The sequence below is a fragment of the Oncorhynchus kisutch genome, linkage group LG4 (assembly GCF_002021735.2).
Source record: "Oncorhynchus kisutch isolate 150728-3 linkage group LG4, Okis_V2, whole genome shotgun sequence".
NCBI classification, from domain to species: Eukaryota; Metazoa; Chordata; class Actinopteri; order Salmoniformes; family Salmonidae; genus Oncorhynchus; species Oncorhynchus kisutch.
In genome coordinates, this window is record NC_034177.2 from 35,241,748 (window position 1) to 35,266,480 (window position 24,733).

Genomic DNA, 24,733 nt, shown 5'->3' on the forward strand with positions numbered 1-24,733 from the left:
GAGTATTTCATCTGGCGTGGACGACGTTTCAAGTTGACGTGGATGCATGTCTAGCGAACTGGTGTTTAGTTTTTTTTTTTGTCCTTATCACGGTTTGTTGCGACATAATTTCAATCGATGAAAGTTGTTATTTACTGTTAGTTACCTTTTTAAAATGTCCTCTGTTGAAGATGGTGAATGTAGTCGCGGCTTGTATCAACTCAACAAATTCGAGAAACTGTCGGGGAGGCCTCCCATCAGAGACTCAGGTTTGTAGCTAGCTGAACTGTTATTTTTCTATCTAGCTGCTATCCATGTAAAACTACCTAGCTAGAATTAGTTAGCTAGCTAAAGTAACTGACTGACGGGCAATCAACAAAAAAAGAGTCAGTGTAATTGTTTAGGAAGGCATATCTTCGAATTACAATATTAGAGACAGGCGATTAACTTTAGCTTGGACTTTAACCAAGTATTTTAGCCAGCTAACGTTAACTAACGTTAGCGCAGCTTGATACGGAAGTCAACTGTCATGCAAAGAAGACTGACTAATGGTGGGAAGCATACATTTTCCCTCTGTGCAATCCATTGCCAGTCATTTGTACTACTGACTTTGCTGAGTAGATCTAAATGTATTTCCATAGGAAATATTGTAGTATTGACCAATCAGTGGCAACTACAGTTTTGAAACAACTCACGTACTGATGTAAGGTTGGAAAATTATCTTTGACTCGAGTCAAAGATACTCTAGATACTGAGTGGCTGGGTAGTGTCAGCCACTTATGTGATAGCTTCACCACCAAGGCTGTGTCTCTCTCTCTCTCTCTCAAATCACATTTTATTGGTTACATACACATATATAGCAGCTGTTATTGCGGGTGTAGCGAAATGCTTGTGTTCCTAGCTCCAACAGTGCAGTAGTGTTTAACAGTACACACAAATCTAAAGTAAAATAATGTAATTAAGAAATATATAAATATTAGGGTACCTGTGTGTGTTTGTCATACAACAATGGACAAGCCACTTGTCTAGCCTATTTGGTTAGACACTAAGCAGGCTTGAACTGAACTCCACCAAAAGCCTATGTTTGGGGTGGAATGTTGGTCTGTCTGCTTTTGTAATGTTTTTGTGGTTTTGTTCTCCGCTAATTGTGTCTGTGTGTGCACATGTCTGTATCATGGCTGGTGATTGTGGTCGGTGATGACTGGCAGGCTCTAAGAAGAGAGTAAGATGGCTTCAGGCTCGGCGGATCTTCTCCCCTTCGTGCCCCAACTTCCGCATCCCTAATAGGTTTCTGAGAGAAGGTGGGTAACTGTAACACCCGAGACTGCAGCCAAGACCACCTCTCTCTTCACCGACCAATGCTAACGCAACTCTAGTGCCCTCAGACTAAAGAATGAGGGATTCAATTTAAGCTGGCCCGGGTTGAACAGGGATAGCAGGGTGCGCCATTGCTAAAATTGAACAGTAATCAGCGCCACTTGATCATCTTGTCAACAAGGCATCATGAAGCATCGTTCAGAAACATCTCTTTTCCATGAAATATATGTTTGAATTTTCAAACTAGGTTTCATTGGGAACGCAGATTAAGCATGCAGATTTATCAAGCTCAATCATTTTTTCATAGAAATACACATTCTTACATATTACTCCACATATTCCACCTACTGTACGTCATTTTTGTTTTGAGCTGATGTTGGCCAGAACGGGGCATTAATGGAATCCCCTCAATGGCAACTATGTCTCCTACAGTTGGTCAAGCACAAATGTCCTATCTGCTCTTCCACCTCCTCTCTCACTCCCTTGTCCAGTCTGCAGTGCTTCTCTTCTCCCTCCTCTCATTTCCCCATGACTCAAGGAAATCCACTTGTACCACTCTGCTTCCTTCTCTCTTCCTCCTCTCTTCCTATCTAAACAGCCTCTTCCTCTCCCTTGTAATGGTTCTCGGTCCACTCCACCTCTTCTCTTCCTTCCTGTTCTCTTATCACTTTTATCCCTCTTAGCAAGAGTCTCTCTTACTCTGATTGGCCCTGGTTCCTCCCTTCCTCTTGTCACTCATCCTCTTCAGCTTTCTTTATTGGACCCAGGGAGGCTTTCTCGCCCTCAGTGTCTCTGGGTTTGGATGTACGTTTGTCATGGAGTGTTCTGAGGTCTCGCTTTCTCTGTTCTATTTTTCTTTCTGTGAGTCGGTCATGTTGTTGCTCCTATAACGATTGGCATAATTGTTATAGGAAGCAATTGACCTCTGTGCGCCTAGGAGAAGAAAAAAAATCACCCAAATGATAATGGTTACAATGATGACTTCACTGTACCACTGCCTCTGAGTGCCATGGAGAATACACTGAGCGCAGAATCATGACCGTCATGCTTGCACCATTACTACAAAGAAAATAGCTTGTTACTTCGAAGAAAAAAAATTGTGCTCCTAAATTTTTCAACGTAGGCTCATAAATTAGAACGTCAGTGTAGAGCCCTTGACCTGTGCCTCCTATTTTCCTCAGTGTCTGAAAGTAGATCCACTTGACTATTTGATCTGTTATTCCACTAAAAACATTCCTCTGGTCTTTTCAACAACAAAATATCTTGAGGCTCAATGATTCCATAGGGCTGTTGTTTAGTCCTTGGCTGTTTACTCAAAGCTCATCATACTGATGCCTGGACATTTAATCAGTACACACAGTGAACTCCACCACCTCCACAGTGGAAATGTTACGAAGAATGTCAATAAGATATGGCTCGTTATTCATTTAACATGCAGACTTTCTCCTAAGCCTGTCATATAGGGAGTACTTTAACCACATGCTTGCTTATGTGATGGCTAGGCCTATTTATCTAGATTCTTAAATAATCAGAAATGTTTTAGCATTTGCTTGTTGAAAGCGGTCTGTTTATGCAGCCATGTTCTTGGTAATCTGTGCAGCAGATTACATAATGGCTCTGGGTGGAAATCTGATGGAAACCCCCTGGATTACTTCACTGCATTTTATTATACTCATTTATGTCTCTAGATCGGCTGTCTGTGACACACAGCGGGGAAATAACAGACTAGGCCTACACATCTATGGCTTTTCAGCCCATGCAAATCATGTAGTGGCGGTCAAGTCAACAAGGGTAGGATACGTGTTTTAGATTGAAATCTAGACAATGTTTCAGGCTCCATTCCAAATAACGGCCCCTTCTGCTCTGTTGTTCCTGCCCTCATGAATCTGGCTGGACTAAATAGGTGAAAACCATATGGCAGAAAGAGAAAAGGTGGCGCTATTGCTTAAAGATATCGCAGAGATCCACAAAGGGCACTAAAGAAGTGCAAGAGGAAGGACAATTCCCCTGTAACCCTGTCTCCTTCTCTCACCCTTGCTCCCTCTTCCATCCATGAAACCCCACTCTTTACTCACCTCCCCCTCAGGTCACTGTGCCCCCCCGGCCCGCAGCGGGCACCGGTGTGTGGCAGACAATGCCAACCTGTATGTGTTTGGAGGATACAATCCTGACTTTGAGGAGGCAGGTGGCTCGGAGAACGAGGACTACCCTCTTTTCAGGGAGCTGTGGAGGTTTCACTTCGCCACGGCTACCTGGCAACAGGTCCACACAGAGGGCTACATGCCCACCGAGCTGGCTTCCATGTCAGGTAAGGGATTAAGTTGAAGATTGGCTGTCCTTTTATGTACCCATCGACGCAAAATGAACTTGCTTAACCATTATTATCCGTTCCTGGTCAGACTGAGAACAGACCGTTGAACAGTTTGTTTAGTGTTTTTCTCTGTGTGTCTCAGCTGTCTTACACGGCAACAATCTATTGGTGTTTGGGGGCACTGGGATTCCTTTTGGAGAAAGCAACGGGAATGACGTCCATGTCTGCAATGTTCACTACAAACGCTGGAAACTGCTCAACTGCCGAGGGAAGAAACCCAACCGAATCTACGGGCAGGTAAAGAGCTCTCATCTGTTGACCACCTGTGCTGTCCCACTGACGCATCGTGTGGTCTGTAGAGAGTTAACCTGGGCTGTGGCATTTTCCATTACTCCTACAGTGCATTCAGAAAGTATTCAGAACCATTTACTTTGTACATTTTATGTTACAGCCTTATTCTAAAATTGATTAAATGGCTTTTTTCCCCTCTTTAATCTACACCCAATGCCCTATAATGATAAAGCAAAAACATTTTAGTAATGTTAGCAAATTTATTACAAATACAAAACAAACATTTATGTAATTATTCAGAGCCTTTACTTTGTTGATGCACCTTTGGCAGCGATTACAGCCTCCAGTCTTCTTGGGTATGATGCTACAAGCTTGGAACACCTGTATTTGTGGAATTTCTCCCATTCTTCTCTGCAGATCCTCTCAAGCTCTGTCAGGTTGGATGGGGAGCGTCGCTGCACAGTTATTTTGAGGTCTCTCCAGAGATGTTCGATCGGGTTCAATTCCAGGCTCTGGCTGGGCCACTCAAGGACATTCAGAGAAATGTCCCAAAGCCACTCCTGCATTGTCTTGGCTTTGTGCTTAGGGTTGTTGACCTGTTGGAAGGTGAACCTTTCCCTCAGTCTGAGTTCCTGAGCGCCCTAGAGCAGGTTTTCATCAAGGATCTCAGTGCTTTGCTCTGTTTATCTTTCCTCGATCCTGACTACTCTCTCAGTCCCTGCTGCTGAAAAACATCACGATACCACCACCAACTTGCTTCACTGTAGGGATGGTGCCATGTTACCTCCAGACTTGACTCTTGGCATTCAGGCCAAAGAGTTCAATCTTGATTTCATCAGACCAGAGAATCTTGTTTCTCATGGTCTGGGAGTCTTCAGGTGCGTTTTGGCAAACTCCAAGCGGGCTGTCCTGTGCCTTTTTACTGAGCAGTGGTTTCCATCTGGCAACTCTACCATAAAGGCCTGATTGGTGGAGTGCTGCAGAGATGGGAGAACCTTCTAGAAGGACAACCATCTCCACAGAGGAACTCTAGAGCTCCGTCAGAGTGACCATTCTCTCCGATTGCTCAGTTTGGCCCTGCGGCCAGTTCTAGAAAGAGTCTTGGTGGTTCCAAACTTCTTCCATTTTTCTATGTCTTCCTGGGGCCGTTCAATGCTGCAGAAATCTTTTGGTACCCTTCCACAGATCTGTACCTTGACACAATCCTGTCTCGGAACTCTACGGACAATTCCTTCGACCACATGGCTTGGTTTTTGCTCTGACATGCACTGTCAACTGTAGGACCTTACATAGACAGGTGTGTGCCTTTCCAAATCATGTCCAATCAATTGAATTTACCACATGTGGAGTCAAATCAAGTTGTAGAAACATCTCAAAGATGATCAATGGAAACAAAATGCATCTGAACTCAATTTTGAGTCTCATATCAAAGGGTCTGAATGCTTACGTAAATAAGGTATTGATGTTAATTTTTAATAAATTTGGAAAGGAATTGAGAAACATATTTGCTTTGTCACTCTGGGGTATTGTGGGTGTAGATTGATTAAATACAAATCCTCAATCTTAGGATGTCTGAAACGTAACAAAATGTGGAAAAAGTTAAGGGATCTGAATTAGAGGTCGACCGATTTAATTAGGGCCGATTTCAAGTTTTCATAACAATCGGAAATCTGTATTTTTGGACACCGATTTCGCTGATTTAAAAAAATATATATATATTTTTTAACATCTTTATTTAACTAGGCAAGTCTGTTAACTTTCTTATTTTCAAAGACGGCCTAGGAACGGTGGGTTAACTGCCTCGTTCAGGGGCAGAACAACTGATTTTTACCTTGTCAGCTCGGGGGATTCAATCTTGCAACCTTACAGTTAACTAGTCCAACGCTCTAACTACCTGATTATATTGCACTCCACGAGGAGCCTGCCTGTCACACGAATGCAGTAAGAAGCCAAGGTAAGATGCTAGCTAACATTAAACTTTGTTTTTTATAAGATTTCAATCAATCATAATCACTAGTTAACTACACATGGTTGTTGATATTACTAGTTTATCAAGCGTGTCCAGCGTTGCATATAATCGATGCGGTGCGTATTCGTGAAAAAGGACTGTCGTTGCTCCAATGTGTTCCTAACCATAAACATCAATGCCTTTTCTTAAAATCAATACACAGAAGTATATATTTTTAAACCTGCATATTTAGCTAAAAGAAATCCAGGTTAGCAGGCAATATTAACCAGGTGAAATTGTGTCACTTCTCTTGCGTTCATTGCACGCAGAGTCAGTGTTTAGGCAGCAGTTTGGGCCTGATTCGACCATATTAATGACCTAAGGCTCGTATTTCTGTGTGTTATCATGTTTTTACTAAGTCTATGATTTGATAGAGCAGTCTGACTGAGCGATGGTAGGCACCAGCAGGCTCGTAAGCATTCATTCAAACAGCACTTTCGTGCGTTTGCCAGCAGTTGTTTATGACTTCAAGCCTATCAACTCGCGAGATTAGGCTGGTGTAACCGATGTGAAATGGCTAGCTAGTTAGCGGGGTGCGCACTAATAGCGTTTCAAATGTCACTCGCTCTGAGACTTAGAGTGGTTGTTCACCTTGCTCTGCATGGGTAAAGTTGCTTCGAGGGTGGCTGTTGTCGACGTGTTCATGGTCGAGCCCAGGGAGGAGCGAGGAGAGGGACGGAAGCTATATTGTTACCCTGGCAATACTAAAGTGCCTATAAGAACATCCAATAATCAAAGGTTAATGAAATACAAATGGTATAGAGAGAAATAGTCCTATAATTCCTATAATAACTACAACCTAAAACTTCTTACCTGGGAATATTGAAGACTCATGTTAAAAGGAACCACCAGCTTTCATATGTTCTCATGTTCTGAGCAAGTAACTTAAACGTTAGCTTTCTTACATGGCACATATTGCACTTACATTCTTCTCCAACACTTTGTTTTTGCATTATTTAAACCAAATTGAACATGTTTCATTATTTATTTGAGGCTAAATTGATTTTATTGATGTATTCATTCAGTATTTTTGTAATTGTCATTATTACAAATACAGTTTAAAAAAACGGCCGATTTTTAATTGGTATCGGCTTTTTTGGTCCTCCAATAATCGGTAAAAATCAGAATCGTTCGCCCTCTAGTCTGAATACTTTCCAAATGCACTATATATGACTTCCTTCCTTTGTCTTTCCTAACCTCTGATCTGAAAAGATTGGCTCGGTCAAAGTAAATAACTGACACAATTATTTACATTGTTAGTCTGTCCTACTGTATGTAACAAATCACTTGACCGTAAGGACATTCCCCACAACCATGCTCTCTCCCTCATTCCTCCCTCCCTCCTTCCAGGCCATGGCCATCATTAATGGCTATCTGTATGTGTTTGGAGGGACGACAGGCTACGTCTACAGCACAGACCTACACAGGCTGGACCTGACTACCAGGGAGTGGACCCACCTCAAGCCCAACAACCCCCCTACAGACCTGCCAGAGGAAAGGTCAGTCACCCCTCACCTCTTAATCTTCTGGTAGTTCTCCCCCCCCCCTGCCCGCCCACACACACACACATCTTAATCTCTCTTTCAGGTACAGACATGAGGTGGCCCATGATGGACAGAGAATATACATCCTAGGAGGCGGGACTTCCTGGACATCATATCCCCTAGACAAAGTACAGTACAGGATGAGAGAACACTATGTAAGGTGGTTGTTTTACTGACATATTTTAGCATGGGGGTTTACGTTCTGTTCCCCCCTCAGATACATGCCTACAACCTAGAGACTAACTCCTGGGAGGAGATTATCACGAAACCTCATGAAAAAATAGGTTGGTTGCATAAGGGTCTACTGTTCATATACACATTACTGTGCACGCCTGTAAACTGATGTGTGTTCTGTTGTTGTCAGGGTATCCTGCAGCACGACGGTGTCACAGTTGTGTCCAGGTCAGGCAGGGTAAGAACTTTACGTCTGTTTACTAGGAATCAGCTCTGTGTGTCCAGGCTAGGGTTAATTTTCAGTAATATTGGTAAATAGCAGGTAATTTATGGTAACTTTGGTAATTTATACTTGATTAACTTGCAAAAATGATTTTAAATCCTATGTAGTGCCTTCAGAAACTATTCTCACCCCTTGACCTTTTTCCACATCCTGAATTTTAATTGGATTCAATTGAGATTTTGTTACTGGCCTACACACAATACCTCATAATGTCAAAGTGGAATTATGTGTTTTAGAAATTGTACAAATTAATTAACAATGAAAAGCTGAGATGTATTTCATCAATAAGTATTCAACTCCTTTGTTATGGCAACCCTAAATAAGTTCAGGAGTGAAAATGTGCTAAAGTCCCATAATAAGTTGCATGAACTCACTCTGTGTGCAATAATAGTGCGTAACATGATTTTCGAAAAACTACCTCACACATACATCTGTAAGGTCCCTCAGTCAAGCAATGAATTTTAAACACAGATTCAAGACCAGGGAGGTTTTCCAGTGCCTCGCAAAGAACAGCACCTATTGTTAGATGGGTAGAAATAAAAAGCAGGCATTGAATATCCCTTTGAGCATGATGTAGTTTTTAATGACACTTTGGATTGTGTATCAATACACCCAGTCACTACAAAGATACAGACGCCATTCCTAACTTAGTTGCCGGAAAGGAAGGAAACCAACCTCTCAGAGATTTCACCGTGAGGCCAATAGTGACTTTATGGGAGGTAATGCTGTAGTTACTCCACAATACTAACATAAATGACAGTGAAGAAGGAAGGCTGTACAGAATAAAAATATTCCAAAACATGCATCCTGTTACAATAAGGCACTAAAGTAAAACTGCAAAAAAATTGTCCTGAATACAAAGCCTTATGTTTGTAGCAAACACAATGCCACTGAGTACCTTTCTTCATATTTCTAAGCATGGTGGTGGCTGCATCATGTTATGGGTATGCTTGTCATCGGCAAGGACTAAGATGTTTTTAGGATAAAAAGAAACGGAATAGAGCTAAGCACAGGCAAAATCCTAGAGGAAAACCTGTTGGGAGACCAATTCAGCTTTCAGCAATAAACCTAATAACAATAAACCTAATAACCCAAATGTACAATAGAGTTGCTTACAAAGATGGCATTAAATGTTCCCAAGTGGCCTAGTTACAGTTTAACTTACAGTACCAGCCAAAAGTTTGGACATACCTACTTATTCCAGGGTTTTTCTTTATTTGTACTATTTTCTACTTTGTAGAATAATAGTGAAGACATCAACACTATGAAATAACAACTGGAATCATGTAATAACCAAAAGTGTTACATTTATCAAAATATATTAGCCCCCCTTTTCCTTGACAGCTTTGCACACTCTTGGCGTTCTCTCAACCAGCTTCATGAGGTAGTCACCTGGAATGCATTTCAATTAACAGGTATGTCTTGTTAATTTGTGGAATTTCTTCAATGCGTTTGAGCCGATCAGTTGTGTTATGACAAGGTAGGGAGGTAGCCCTATTTGCTAAAAGACCAAGTCCATAATATGGCAAAAACAGCTCAAATAAGCAAAGAGAAACAACAACTTTAAGACATGAAGGTCAGTCAATATGGAAAATGTCAAGCACTTTGAAAGTTTCTTCAAGTGCAGTTGCAAAAACCATCAAGCACTATGATGATACTGGCTCTCATGACTACCGCTACAGGAAAGGAAGAACCTGAGTTACTTATGCTGCAGAGGACAAGGTAATTAGTTACCAGCCTCAAATTGCAGACCAAATAAACGCTTCACATAGTTCAAATAGCAGACACATCTCAACATCAACTGTTCAGAGGAGACTGCATGAATCAAGCCTTCATGGTCAAATTGCTGCAAGAAACCACTATTAAAGGACACCAATAATAAGAAGAGACTTACTTGGGCCAAGAAACATGAACAATGGATATTAGACTGGTGGAAAATAGTCCTTTGGTCTGATGATTCCAAATTTGAGATTTTTGGTATTAATTGTGTCTTTGAGACGCAGAGTAGGTGAACAGATGCTCTCCGCATGTGTGGTTCCCAGCGTGAAGCAAAGAGGAGGAGGTGTGATTGTGTGGGTGTGCTTTTCTGGTGACACTGTCTGTGATTGATTTAGAATTCAAGGCACACTTAACCAGCATGGCTACCACAGCATTCTGCAGTGATATGCCATCCCATCTGGTTTGCGCTTAGTCCCACCATCATTTGTTTTTCAACAGGACAATGACCCAAAACTTACCTCCAGGCTGTGTAAGGGCTAATTGACCTGGGAGAGTGACGGAGTGCTGCATCAGATGGCCTGGCCTCCACAATCACCTGACTTCAACCCAATTGGGATGAGTTGAGTGAAGGAAAAGCAGCCAACAAGTGCTCAGCATATGTGGGAACTCCTTCAAGACTGTTGGAAAAGCATTCCAGGTGAAGCTGGTTAAGATAATGTCAAGAGTTTGCAAAACTGTCAAAGCAAAGGGTGGCTACTTTGAAGAATCCCAAATATAAAATGTACACTTTTGGTTGCTACATGATTCCATATGTTATATCATAGTTTGTCTTCACTGTTATTCTACAATGTAGAAAATAGTCAAAATAAAGAAACCCTTGAATGAGTAGGTGTGTCCAAACTTTTGACTGTTACTGTAAATACGCTTAAATCTATGGCAAGACTTAAATGGCTGTCTAGCAATGATCAACAGCCATTATGGGGTATTGTGCGTGTAAGTAAATGGGTGAGGGGAAAAATCTATTTAATCCATTCAGAATTCAGGCTGTCCAGGGATATGAGTCCAGGGATATGAATACTTTCTAAAGGCATGATATAGTATATATTTTTTATGTGTCCATACTGTGCATTTAGTTTCTAGGGGATAGGCTTTTGGTTCACGAGAAAATAGGCTAATGAAAAGCATCAAATCAATCATGGAATTTAAAATTAACTCCAACTCTGGACTTCAGAACTTCCACCAGTTTGGCACCAAAACATATACATTAAAGATGTATTAAAAAAAGGATATTTCATGCTAAAACCATGTTAAACACAATGGTATTCACTAAATTGATGTTTTATATTTAAGATAATGTTTTACAGCTTTGTCATTTTATTTTTAAATCTTATTTGATACATTCGGATTCAGAGGTCGAGACAGCATGTGTGGTAGTCAAATAGCAGGTCCGAGACCAGTAGCACGTCCGGTAAACAGGTCAGGGTTCCATAGCCACAGGCAGAACAGTTGAAACTGGAGCAGCAGCACGACCAGGTGGACTGGGGACAGCCAGGAGTCATCAGGCCAGGTAGTCCTGAGGCATGATCTTACGGCTCACATCCTCGAGAGAGAATTAGTGGGAGCATACTTAAATTCTCACACGACACTAGGTAAGACAGGAGAATTACACCAGATATAACAGACAGACTCTAGTTCCCCAGCACACAAACTATTGCAGCCTAGATACTGGAGGCTGAGACTGGTGGGTTGGGGGACACTGTGACGATACCAACGGACAGGGCCAACCAGGCAGGATATAACCCCACCCACTTTGCCAAAGCATTGCCCTCACACCACTAGAGGGATATCTACAGACCACCAACTTACTACCCTGAGACAAGGCTGAGAATAGCCCACGAAGGTCTCCCCCACCACACGAGCCAGAGGGGGTGCCAAACCAATGCTTCCCATAGCTGTCAAGTTGGCTGGATGTCGTTTGGGTGGTGGACCATTCTTGATACACACTGGAAACTGTTGAGTGTGAAAAACCCAGTAGCATTGCATTTCTTGACACAAACCGCTGCGCCTGGCACCTACTACCATACCCCTGTTCAAAGGCACTTAAATCTTTTGTCTTGCCCGTTCACCCTCTGAATGGTGCCCGCACACAATCCATGCCTCAAGGCTTAAAAACACTTCTTGAACCTGTCTCCTCTTCATCTACACTGATTGAAGTGGATTTAACAGGTGACATCAATAAGGGATCATAGCTTTCACCTGGTCATTGTGTCATGATAGAGCAGATGTCTTAATGTTTTGTTCACTCAGTGTATTTTACATGTGATAAGGCCACACACAGGGCCATAAATAATTGCATAAATGTGATAATCTGAAGTACACATTACCAAAATTCTGGTAGTTTACCGGATAAACTTTGAAAGTGACCAATAACGTACTGTCCCTTTGCTTCCCTAGTCTGGGCTATGGACTGTGTGTCAGTGTTCATCCCTCTCTCCCCCCTCAGAGGTGTTTCTATGTGGGGGTTACAACGGGGAGCTGATCCTAGCTGACCTGTGGAAGATCAACCTGCAGACCTTCCAGTGGACCAAGCTACCCACCGTCATGCCTGAGCCGGCTTACTTCCACTGTGCTGCAGTCACACCGGTCAGTACATCACACACACGCACACTTTTCTGGATGTACGATTTTCAATCACGTCTCTCTCTCCTCCCTCTCCTCTCCCAGGCTGGCTGTATGTATGTGCATGGTGGAGTGGTGAACATGTCAGAGAACAGGAGGACTGGGTCTCTGTACAAGGTGTGGCTAGTGGTGCCCAGCCTGCTGGAGCTGACCTGGGAGAGGCTGCTCAAGGCCTTCCCTCGCCTGGCTCAGCTCTCCTCCCTGCAGCTTCTCAGCCTGGGCCTCACACACACCCTCATCCAGCGCCTCAAGTAGACCACCATGCCCTCACGGCTGACGTGGGAACAGGTCAAAGCAAGGACAGCGGTGAAGGCCAACGGATTGTGGATGGAACTGAGTTGACTCCCTTTCCTGCCACCACTGAGCAGAGGGACTGAATGGCCAATGGAACAATGAACAGGTGTGTTGGCATATCTGGGAATGGACTGAGGGATGAGAAGCGATGTATATTGTGGACATAACGTCAGGTCATCCTCAAACATTGGATGCCTTTTAAAAAAATAAAGTTTTTAATGTGTGCACTTTGACTGAGTTTGAAATCCCAAGTGGAATGTTTGAAATTTGTGTTGGAGTCCCTGGGACCTGGTGTATTTCAGGGTTTGTTTGCCTTCATATTCCATTAGCCATGGCTTAACTAGGCGAGCAACTAGGAGAGGAGTTTTAGTAGAACTTGGGAGTTCACTGAATGCTACTTATTTCACCCTTTTATGTGTTTGCATGCAGCTGACCACACTAATCATACCCGTTATCGTGAGTATTGTTTCAAAGGGCTCTACAGTCTAGGCAAAAGATCTGTAACGTAGCCGATGGAGGTTAGTTTGCTTAGCTCTCTACGTAGTATTACGTATTCTTTTTTTTGTGCTGCTGAATTTTTTGAACGTGACGCAAACGTAGCTCCGTAGACTGAAAACCACTATGGAGAGCCCTTAACTCTACTCATTATTCCTCCCACTACCCACCACACACATGCTGTTCAAAAGGGAATAGCGGAAACTTTAAACTCAGTGGTTTATTTCCTTAATGCCGAAAGGGACATTTTAATTTGTCTCTTTTGATACTGTGATGTATAGGTTCCTGTGGGAGACAGACCAGGTACATGATGCTGATAGACATGGTGTCTTGTTTTCTGTAAGGAAGCCCACTGGTAAAGAAACAGCTGCTGCTATGTATGAATTGGTCTCATCTAGAAGGATGGTGGGGCAAGGCATTGATTTAGGACAGACAGGGCAAATCTTGTTCGGTATACTTCACCTCTTGAGTCAGTGTGACTATGTGAACCCCCTGTGACAGCACTGTGATTCTCTAGAACCTGAGTCTTACAACTTCTTAGACACACTGATCACACACACAGCGGGGAGCGGTGTGAAACTGTACTGTAGCTCCAAAGTGAAAAGTGCTCGCCATTTATTTCATTTAGTGCCTTTTCAGATCATTTTTTCCAGTGTGACAACTGTATTGGTTGTGTAGAGTTCTCTCCTTTTACCACGCATGTGTTCCTGAAGCATGGCTTTTAACTTTACTCCTAGTCACTGACAATATGGAAATGTCCATATAGCCCTCCACCAGTCTGTTCCCCCATGCTTTACTAATATGAGCCATTGACTGGCTCATCTTTTAATGTTGTCCTCCTTCCACTTATTCTGTTTACTGACCTTTGGTCAAACCATTCTGTCCATTAGTTATTTTTATTTGGGTTTCTGAATGTCGATCACGCATAGTGAACCCTTAACTTGTGAATTTGGTTGGACAGACTATGTATAGACTCATTTGGTATGGTGCAGCCCAATATGGTGACTGGAGTGTGGGTGTGTCGAAAGGAGTGGGTGTATGGAAAGTGAATCAGCTAATTGGGCAGATTTGTTGCCACTCGACTGTTTTGCCTGTCAGTTTAAGCCAGTGCGAATGACTAGTGCACCCGGTCTTGTATTGCTCCAGCACTACACGGCTGACTCAAATAACCAAATCATCATTTGTTGATTTATTTGAATCAGCTGTGTAGCGCTGCGGCAAAAACCACAATGTGCACCTCTTGGGGTCCCCAGGAAACTCTGGTGTAACCTAATAGCAGAGCGCTACTATCCTTTCCACGCGCCCACTCACCCATACTCCGGGCGTCATATTGGGCTGCAGCTACCCCCTTCTGCATTTATCCTATTTTTGCTTTTAAAGATGTGCACCAGTGTCTTCAGGTCATTTTAACATTAAACCAAACTGGAGATGTATCTGGTGGAAAAACCAATGAAATCACGACTCTGCCTTTTTAACTTTTCAACAATGTTGGGTTTAATCTCTAATATCCCACACATTTTCCCTGTCAGTTAGACTGATAGCATGTAACTCACATGTCACCTCTGGTCCTCCTTTTTTATACTATAGTTTCTGCACAGAACACAGGTGCTCAGTCTGAAATCAATGCCAATCCTCTTGCCCCCTGGCTACTACTTGTAGATCTGGAAGACTAGCGTTGGCTTCTGACATGTTTCTTACACCCACTCACATCTTTTAGGATCATGAGAAGTATCAAGGGATAGTGCCTAAGGGTTGATTTTGGACTGGGAAATGTTCCTTTGCTATAACTCTAATTTTTGGGAAACTGTGGGCTTCTGAATGAGACACTGCACCCAGTGGTCTATTGTTTTGTTGGTAATCTATGGAATAGATTTTGGAACTCCATGTCAACCTGTGAATGTAGTCACTTTACACACGCTGTACTGAATGTGGATGGACAAACAACCCGACTCTGCACAATTAAAGGCAATCATGATGCTGTCATGACTCCATTTAGGTTTTTTTATTTAATTGTTTGAATCAATAAATGTACTGTAAGCACTTTTTAAAAACGTTGTTTGACCGGTGTATTATTTGGCCTGAAAATCCAGGTACTATGTATTTAACTGACTCCCTTTCAAACACAACTTGTTTTGACTTTATTATACTGAACAAAAATATAAATGCAACATGTAAAGTGTTGGTCCCATGTTTCATGAGCTGAAATAAAAGATCCCAGAAATGTCCCATAGGCACAAAAAGTGTTTCTCTCAAATGTTGTGCACACATTTGTTTACATCCCTGTTAGTGAGCATTTCTCCTTTGACAAAATACTCCACCCACTTGACATGTGGCGTATCAAGAAGCTGATTTCATGATCATTACACAGGTGCACCTTTACAAAGGCCACTCTGAAATGTGCAATTTTGTCACAAAACAATGCTCAGATGTCTCAAGTTGAGGGAGCGTGCAGTTGGCAGGCTGACTGTAGAAATGTCCACCAGAGCTGTTGACTGAATTGAATGTTCATTTCTCTACCATAAGCCGCCTCACAGGTTGAGAATTTGGCTGTATGTTCGACCGACCTCACAACTTCTGTCCATGTGTAACCACGCCAGCCCAGGACTTCCACATCTGTCTTCTTCCCCAGCAGGATTGTCTGAGACCAACTACCCGGACAGCTGATGAAATTAAGTATTTCTGTCTAGATTTAAAGTGTTCTGAAAAATGTACACAAACTGAGTTCATAAGGAAACAAGTGAATTGAAATAAAAATCATTAGGCCCTAATCTATGGATCGAACATAACTGGGCAGGGGCGCAACCCATGGCCAGGCCTAGCCACTCCGATTGACTTTTCCCCACAAAAGTGCTTTATTAATCTGATTGTAAAAAATACATTTTGTAATGCAGGAAAAAGTCCAACTTTGATAATTGTCATGCTTGGGTCGGGTGGATGACAGACTTTTGACAAGTGAAGTGGCTGACGTTTCAAAAAGGTTCCATTAACCATAGTGATCTGGAAGTCTGGATAGGCCCTTTGACATTTTCAAATCCTTAAAGTCTTTCAGAATGATTTATCGTCAAATCAACCGTGGCTCGTTAAACACCCACACATTTGGCTATTAAATGTATTTATTCCTTTGCATTAAAATACTTTTAGCATTGACAAAATAAGTTTGACATCTTCTAAACACATTTTAAATGTACAAAAATACCTTCTTTACAGAGGTGGCTGAAAACACCCTAGGGGTTTTCAAACAAGTACAAAAATAAAAACAAACCTAAGACAGGGAGAGAGGTCCAGTGTAAAGTTTACCAAACCCTACACCGACTAATCATTGCTCTTTGACAGTTGAATGTTGTCCTCCAGTTTGCATAGCTTCTATTGAACATTCTCAGTGATGGTTATAAAAGCAATAATATTAAAGAGCAAAGTAGTACGGTACTAAGGTTTGGTTGGTGTGTAAAATCAGTAAATTCAGAGAAGTGGTTCTAAGAAAATATGTAGATTCTGATTTGACAGAAACAGATGAGTGACTAAATGTAGCGTGGAACAGGAGGATTACAGTATATATGTTGTTAGCTGGAGTTGTGAGACTGTGCGGACACTACAGTGTTCAACACTGAAATGTTTCACCAACTGTTAGAATTGTTTTTGAACCGCAGTCCAGAGAAATTTCTAGATGTTCTCTAGCAGTCTGCACACAATATTCAATTCCATAAATAACTTAACTAAGTAAAAAAAACACAAAACATATTGAATGCAACTTAGTCTGACATAAAAGGTAACGAGATGATGCTCAGATTAGTCCCTCAGCAGCCAGCTGGCGATGGAGCGAAGAAGTAGGATGCCAGGAGGATGAGGTAGACCACCACCAGAGCAGTGCCTGACCAGAGGAGAAAACTGTCCAATTAAACACTTAATCCACTAGAGGGCAGTTCTCTATCATGCTCAAATAATCAATATCCTACGATGACCGGCAACAGATGGACAAGGATGATTTGGTTGGATCGATGATCATTTCAACGTGTTAATTGATTAGCCTAGCCTGTGTACAGTGTAGCTGACTGTTTCTGCATTGAACAACACTGTTGTTTACAATGCCACGTTGGCTGATGCAGAAACAGTCAGGCATACAGGTTGGGATGGATCGCTCTGAGGCAAACCCTCCAGTCACGCCTTACCTTGGAAGTAGTCCGATTTGCCATCCATGAAGATGTAGTTGACGAGGACCACGCTGAAGATGCTGGCCCACAGATGCAGGTCACAGAATATTAGCACAAAGCCCACATCCTGTCATAACACACACACACAGGAAATGACTTGTCTGTTTTTACCATCAACATATTTATTTTCTATAGTCTACCATGGTATAACTATGGTCTTTGGGTGAGTTGACAAATCAAATGAAAAAAAACATCTAAAAAAATCCATCCATGAAAATTTAAGCGAAGCCAATTCAGAAAGGGAATCCGAGTGCCCGCCTTAGCTGACATCAGCTGAGAGTGCACCAATTAGGTGCTACTTTAGTAACAATCACGCCTACCTTAGTTGGAGCTCCATTTAATCTGACCAGGTTCTGCTCCTGCTACATGGTGTTTCCTTTCTCAACTGGACTTGTATTATTGATTAGTTATCTAGTGACAGGTACAGTCAAGGGGTAGTGTCTTACGTAGAAGGCGTTGAATAAAACAAGCAGGGGGATCTGGAGCATGCAGACCTGTACAGCGATGCAGCTGCCCACCTCCAGGCTGGGAAAAGCAACACAACAGAGGAGCAGTCAGTCACTCCCCATCAAACACTTGTTTCAGTCAGAGAATTCCTGCTAACCAACAGGTCACCATTGCAGTTTTTACCCCATCAGATCATGTGGTTAGGAAAAACAACTGTTCATGACCTCTGTTAGTGAGGACCCACCTCAGACTGATGTTGTTCTGAAGGGCAAACTGGATCCCGTTGACAATCTCCGGGATCTCAGGTACCATGGCCAGCACGGTTACTCCTATGAAGTACTGATGAACAACGAGAGGGAGAGTGAGGGTTGAGAGGAGAGGGAGCTATAGGGAGATCATTATGATGACAAGACAACCGTGTGGTGTGGTGTGGTGTGTGTGTGTGTGTGGTGTGTGTGTGTGTGGTGTGTGTGTGGTGTGGTGTGGTGTGTGTGTGTGTGTGTGTGTACCTGTGAGATATTGGGCTGACTCAGTATGGGCTGGATGTGTTCAGTGGTGACATCAGCACAGGCTGACATCAGTAGAGTGGCTATGATGAGGATGGCCAGAGCTCTCCACCGAGACCAGTGGACAACTGCACCATGGTGGCCGGTCACTGCAGACACACATAAACACACAGTTATGGATGGCTGTTACTTATATAGTTTATAACTGTGTGTGTGTGTGTATTTTACCCTTACCATGTCCCTCGCCAACGTGAATGTCGTAGATGTGTGAGTGTGTCTTCAGTGTGAAGATTAAACCAATGATGTAAGCAACAGGCAGAAGGAAGGAGACCGTGTACACCAGTGGCCTGAGACACACACACAAATACACACACAAATAAAGATGAGTATCACAATTCTTTACAAAAGTATATATATTTTTAATATTCACTAAGATCATCAAGTTACAAAAAAAGTACTAATAATTTGGAGCAGAACCTCTCAACACTCACTGGATGTGGCTGTGGAACAAGGTGTAGTTGTTCTCACTCTGTTGGTAAGATGACAATATATCATCAGGTGAAATACTCAGTGCCACACGACTGATACAGTACTATACAGAACAGTGTTTCTGTTACTTTGCGAAATTACAGTTTGACTGTGTGTCTGTTGATGATTGAATGTTACAGTTTGACTGTGTGTCTGTTGATGATTGAATGTTACAGTTTGACTGTGTGTCTGTTGATGATTGAACGTAACAGTTTGACTGTGTGTCTGTTGATGATTGAATGTTACAGTTTGACTGTGTGTCTGTTGATGATTGAAAGTTACATTTTGACTGTGTGTCTGTTGATTTACAGTTTGACTGTGTGTCTGTTGATGATTGAACGTTACAATTTGACTGTGTGTCTGTTGATGATTGAACGTTACAGTTTGACTGTGTGTCTGTTGATGATTGAACGGTACAGTTTGACTGTGTGTCTGTTGATGATTCAACGTTACAGTTTGACTGTGTGTCTGTTGATGAATGAACGTTACAGTTTGACTGTGTGTCTGTTGATGATTGAACGTTACAGTTTGACTGTGTGTCTGTTGATGATTGAACGTTACAGTTTGACTGTGTGTCTGTTGATGATTGAGCGTAACAGTTTGACTGTGTGTCTGTTGATGATTGAGCGTAACAGTTTGACTCTGTGTCTGTTGATGATTGAGCATGACTAAGCGTTATTGACCAGGTCGTAGTGACAGTTGCGGCAGGCGAAGGACCCGCTGGTGGTGTTGTCCCCTGTGGAATTGGTGCAGTTGTCACACACCAGGTTCCCATACGCCTTAGAGAACAGCGTGGGGGCAAACACACCTACAGAGACAGGATGAGGAGAGGTAAGCCAGGGGAATACAACCTTTTTGAGGATATGTGGGTCTTGGGTACGGGGTGAGAAAGGAGTTAGGGGTTAGAGGTGAGTTGTGGTTTAGAGTTGAAGGTCTTGGATACGGGGTGAGGAGTAAGGACGAAGGGAGGAGTTGGTGGTGAGGAGGTCTGGACTCACCTCCCACAGAGATGAAGAGCAAGGCAGAACTGACCCCAGCTGAACGACTGTTAAACCTCTGCTCCCTGTGTCTCAGCCCTCCTATGATCATACAGATCCCCTAGAGAGGTAAGAAAGGGTGAGCAGGAATGGGTGGTTGGGGGAGGAGTAAGCAAAAAAGAGGAATAAGGAAAAAGAGACGTATTACATTTCAGTGTGTGTGTGTGTGTGTGTGTGTGTGTGTGTGTGTGTGTGTGTGTGTGTGTGTGTGTGTGTGTGTGACTCACAGGGATGAAGAGGATGCAGCCCAGCAGTGTGCCGGTGAGGGCAGATTTAACTATCTCCTGCAGACAGGCATTACCAGCGCGGTGACCCCTCAGCAGGGCCGTGATATAGAAGGTCATCTCTGTGATGGAGCCAAAGGTCGCATTCACCACCGCCCCCACCGCAAAGTTGCTCTGGGCAGAGATACTGCAGAAGGGATAAGGGGCATTGTTCATATGACTTTGTTGTGGCCAATTGTTTTTAGTCAGCTTTAAAATAAAGGGTAATACGAGTATTCCTAGTCATGTTTGCTCCTCAAGTATACATGTACTGTATGCATGTTTGTTTATGGGAATATGTAGGGGAGAGTGGGGTAAGATGAGCCATTGTTTTTCATTCAGCATCAATCTGTCAAGGGAAATATAGTTTCCATTCTAACAAAGATATCTGTCAGGATGCTGTGTATCCCTGGAAATAAATCAGAATTCATGTAAACATTACAGTCTTGAAAACATAGCTTGTCCAAAAAAAGTTGTCTCTTGGCACAATTTACCCCGGGTTTTGCTAGCTACACATTTCTGTACCGAATGAAATATTATCACTGCCTTTTTGAAAACATGTATATCCTCATTTCCCAAACACCATTAAACACAATCAAAATAGCTTTTTTGTCTTTGAATCATTTGAACCCAATGAGTCCCACTGTAACACCAGCGTGTTTTAGACTTCTAACCCCTTTTAAACATAGTGTGCATGCGCTACATACATACTTATGGGTTGTACCATTGGATCAATCAATTTCTTCTGCATCCGTAGATACTGACCATTAATGGGGGCTGAGCTAGACCGGGCCCGGGTCTTTTTTACAAAAACATCTGTAGAGTGAATGGTTTGAGCTACAAAGCATTAAAAGCTAACCATGAAAAGCTGAGACTCTCACAAACAGGTAACATGTTTTGCTCACAAGAGTCGTTAGAAGGTGAGGGGTTCTTCTACATAGAAGATCACAGGAAATCCCAGGACACATATACTGTAATAAGCTCACATAGTTGCTGTCACAAACTCCACAGAGATGTCACGGACTAGTTGTATATTCATTTCCAAAGGAGCAAACAATTGCTGTACTTACAGCACTCATTTGTCAATATAACTCACGAATGCAACTGTTTAATATCAAATTGTGTTGTGTTCTACTTGTAGTCCTGGTTGTCCTGAAAATAGAATTGTAAAACTTCACTGTGAGGATAAATATAAGAGCTGGACATGCAGCTGATAGAAAGTTAGATACATGAAAGACCATTTTTGCTGGGGTCTCAGCGGACTGATATGGTTGTTAAGCATCTTTTAACACAGGCTTAACGCCTAAATTCACTTTGTACTCTTTTAAACACTTAACACAGGCCCTGTTGTTACCTCATATCCCAGTGATAATGACACCTGGGAAGAAAACTCTTACATTGGCTCAACTTACCCCAAGGCAAACATTTTTACTATTAGCCCACACGGCTACAGGGATGTACTTTCATGCTAGGTTTAGGACCTCATATTGACGCTTAAAGAGACCCCAAATGATGTATAGAACAATCTCTACTTTTGTTTATATACAAGCATCACGAAACCTCAACACAATAAATTCATTTGACTTGGTGAAAATCTGTTTCTTTTGGACACAACTGTTTACCACTTTTTCCACGTGGTTTCTTCCTTCACAGACTCCATGAAATGATGACCTCTTCCCAAATATTTTGGTCAAATTGTTCATTTTGCATATGGTTTCCAAGAAACAAGGGTGGCTCAACATACCCCACTCTCCCCTACAGTATTTGTGTGTGAGTGCGTGTGCTGACCTGGCGATGCCCATGCCGATGTAGTAGGACAGAGGAATGATGGAGCCGACTGCTGTGGCAAACTTGACCTCAGAGCTGGCAAACTGGTTTCCTTTATCTACATAGCCAATCACCAGGGACACTATCACCAGGGGAAGGAGGTCTGATGAAGGGACTAAGGAATTCAACATGTAAAATGTCAATCAAATGACAGGTCCAAAAACAACCCCGGCCTAGTCCTTTTGGCCCCAACACTATAGGCCTTATGATAAAGGATACTGACAGCAAACACATTGATCCCATCCACAGTGTATTTGTAGTAATACCAGTTGACTGCGTGGTAGGAGCACAGCAGCGCTCGAGTCTCACAACCCTGAGGCTGGAAGTCATACAGGATATTACAGTTAGTGATAATACATGGCTTCTTTACTGAGAACTAATCCAGACAATCTTATTCATTTGATCAGGGCCTTAGATTTTCTAAAACAGGTGTGTTCCAGCAGGGTTGGAACAAAAGCCTGCATAGCCAGCTCCCAAGGAGGAGATCTGGCTATACCTGGCTTAAATGATTAAATTATCAGCGCCCTGTCTGCCTGCCCTGCCCCTACCTTCCTCTTTGAGCAGGTGGAGACCGAGAGGTTCTCAGGGGGCATGAGGAGGATGGAGGCCAGGGTCCGGGCATTCATCTTGGCCACGGGAATGGTGAACACCAGCAGCCAGGAGATCAGGCAGGCCAGGGAGTGAACCACAGCCAGCAAAGGATAACCCAACAGCAGCCACACATACGTGCTCACACGGTGCTACATAGGATAGAGGAGACAGATAGAAGGTATACATCACACGGAGTGGCTGCAGATCCAACCTTTCTAAACCCCTCTTCCCGACAGCTAAAGGTCTCGAAACTTCTGCGCATGACACTCTACTTTACGCACAGTCTCTGCTCTACTCGTAGATAACAGGCTACTCATGGCGAATGGTGCTTGTTTAATAAAGTTAGATCAAAGCTGAATCAATGTCTGCAATATCCCATAATGATAGCATTCTACACAACAGAGCCGAATATAGTAGCATAGTATAAAGTTACTCTAAGACAAAAAGACACCACCCCAATCCTTACGAGATTTTAGGATGATTGTGCGAAGGGTCGAAATGTTCTCATGTGACCAAAACTCAACAGGCAAAATACGTGCTTTGATTGAAACTAAACACAGGTAGGCTATGCTACTGTATACAGGTGCTGCGTGGACGTTTCACCAGTAAAACTTGAATAATTATCATTCACAATTGACAGTGGGAAATGTGAAGGGAGGGTGACCACAAAAAATGTGTGCGTCAAGAAAAAGTAAACAAACATGAAAGGTTAGCAGAAAGGTACTGCAAGTTCATTGACGACTACAAGAAGCGTTTGTCTCCACAGTTATCTTGGCCAAAGGCTGCGCCACCAAGTACTAGCGCCGGCGTGCCAATACTATTGTCCATGCCATTTGTCTTTATTTTCTAAATCAAATGTGTAAACTTAAGTTCAGAAAAATACAATTGGTTCTGCAATGTTGAAAATTCAAGGTGTGGTGATCAAAAGTTTGTTATATTGTATTTTAGTAGATATTGGGAATTATTTAAGAAAAGTGCCTGGGTGTCAACATATTTGTCCGCAACTTTATACAAGCCCCCGCATCACACATCAGACTCTTACCCAGTAGGGCTTGTGCTGCGGTGGCCCCTGTAGCAGGTCTGGGATGGGCTCTTCAGTGGGTGATGGCAGGAGGATGGGAGAAGTGTCCTCATTGTCCTCCACATCCTCTGGGATGGCCTCACAGTGGGGGAACCTACCACAGCACCTCTCTACACCTCCTCCCAACTAGAGGGGGAACACAAGAGAGTTTAGCCCAGACACATTCATTCTCTTAGAGGACATTATCCGTCTGTCTGTCTAATCTTTGCCCTATAAGTCATCACATGTTCAACAATGTTCAACAATCTAGCTGTATTCTAGCTATTTTATATGCTTCGATAACATAGACCTTTAAGTCTACATGATTGTTCTGGACATTTGCCTTTAATGGCTTGTGGTGGGGAAAGGAAACAGGGACTTCTGCTACACAGCAACCACAGACAAACAGACAGGAAGTGAAGACAGGAGCTGAAACAGATGTGGTGTATCTTAACAGTTTTAACTGACTTCCTCTAAACTGATCTTTTCCAGTGGAAGCAACGTGATGGACAAAACACATATTACTGTACCTCCTGTATGGACTTCCCAAATGGCCATAAGAAATACCAAGACAACTTCCAGCACATCTTCCCTAAAAGCAGAGAGAGCGAGAGAGACCCAATCATTTCTAAAGGAATCATATGTTAGGATGGCAGTATGTGATAATCCCACCCTCCACAAGATACAAAGGTTTCATCTCAGATTGGAGTCCACCAATTCAATTGATAATCGAAAATTGATTATCGAAAATAATGGCTGCCGTTTTATGATTCCCTAACCAATTGTGCTGTTGTGTGTGTTTTTTTGCGTTATTTGTAACTTATTTTGTACATAATGTTTCTGCCACCGTGTCTTATGACTGAAAAGAGCTTCTAGTTCAGGACAGTGATTACTCACCCAATACTGGAGGAATACTTTTTCTTTCATGAGTCGGACGGGAAGGATTTACTTCAGATGTACAATCATTGGATAATAAAATATACGAGCTATGAGCACCTACATCCTACCAACGGAACATAAAAAACTGTAATATCTTATGATTCACCAAGTTGTGGCTGAACGACGACATGAATAACATTCAGCTGGCAGGTTGTAAGCTTTTTCGGCAGGATAGAACAATGGCCTCTGGTAAGACAAGGGGTGGGGGTCTATGTGTATTTGGAAACAACAGC

General features: G+C 42.6%; 2 protein-coding genes across 5 annotated transcripts in view; one reads left to right on the forward strand and one right to left on the reverse strand.

Moving 5' to 3' along the window:
- Positions 1–15,320, forward strand: LOC109889466 (kelch domain-containing protein 10). Of its 4 annotated transcripts, XM_020480909.2 has the most exons (10): positions 3–248; positions 1,188–1,280; positions 3,383–3,604; positions 3,750–3,904; positions 7,257–7,405; positions 7,494–7,578; positions 7,668–7,734; positions 7,815–7,862; positions 12,130–12,269; positions 12,351–15,320. In XM_020480909.2, the coding sequence occupies exons 1-10, from the start codon at positions 155–157 to the stop codon at positions 12,558–12,560; spliced, it is 1,263 nt and encodes a 420-aa protein (XP_020336498.1). In that variant the 5' UTR covers positions 3–154; the 3' UTR covers positions 12,561–15,320. The 4 variants fall into 4 exon arrangements, with proteins under 4 accessions (XP_020336496.1, XP_020336499.1, XP_020336498.1 ...); XM_020480907.2 differs by having other exon boundaries at positions 1–248; positions 12,130–15,320; XM_020480911.2 differs by lacking the exon at positions 1,188–1,280.
- cax2 (cation/H+ exchanger protein 2) overlaps positions 12,914–24,733 on the reverse strand; it is a 24,624-nt gene continuing 12,804 nt past the window's right edge. Inside the window, exons 6-20 of the mRNA XM_020480904.2 lie at positions 24,092–24,153; positions 23,544–23,708; positions 22,459–22,650; positions 22,130–22,229; positions 21,872–22,013; positions 20,048–20,231; positions 19,782–19,881; positions 19,467–19,591; positions 18,747–18,784; positions 18,490–18,602; positions 18,259–18,404; positions 17,994–18,088; positions 17,749–17,827; positions 17,261–17,369; positions 12,914–16,962 (exon numbers count right to left, since the gene is read on the reverse strand). Of these exons, the coding sequence (XP_020336493.1) occupies positions 16,889–16,962; positions 17,261–17,369; positions 17,749–17,827; positions 17,994–18,088; positions 18,259–18,404; positions 18,490–18,602; positions 18,747–18,784; positions 19,467–19,591; positions 19,782–19,881; positions 20,048–20,231; positions 21,872–22,013; positions 22,130–22,229; positions 22,459–22,650; positions 23,544–23,708; positions 24,092–24,153 (1,724 nt within the window). The 3' untranslated portion in view covers positions 12,914–16,888. The remainder of the gene's footprint in view (positions 16,963–17,260; positions 17,370–17,748; positions 17,828–17,993; positions 18,089–18,258; positions 18,405–18,489; positions 18,603–18,746; positions 18,785–19,466; positions 19,592–19,781; positions 19,882–20,047; positions 20,232–21,871; positions 22,014–22,129; positions 22,230–22,458; positions 22,651–23,543; positions 23,709–24,091; positions 24,154–24,733) is intronic.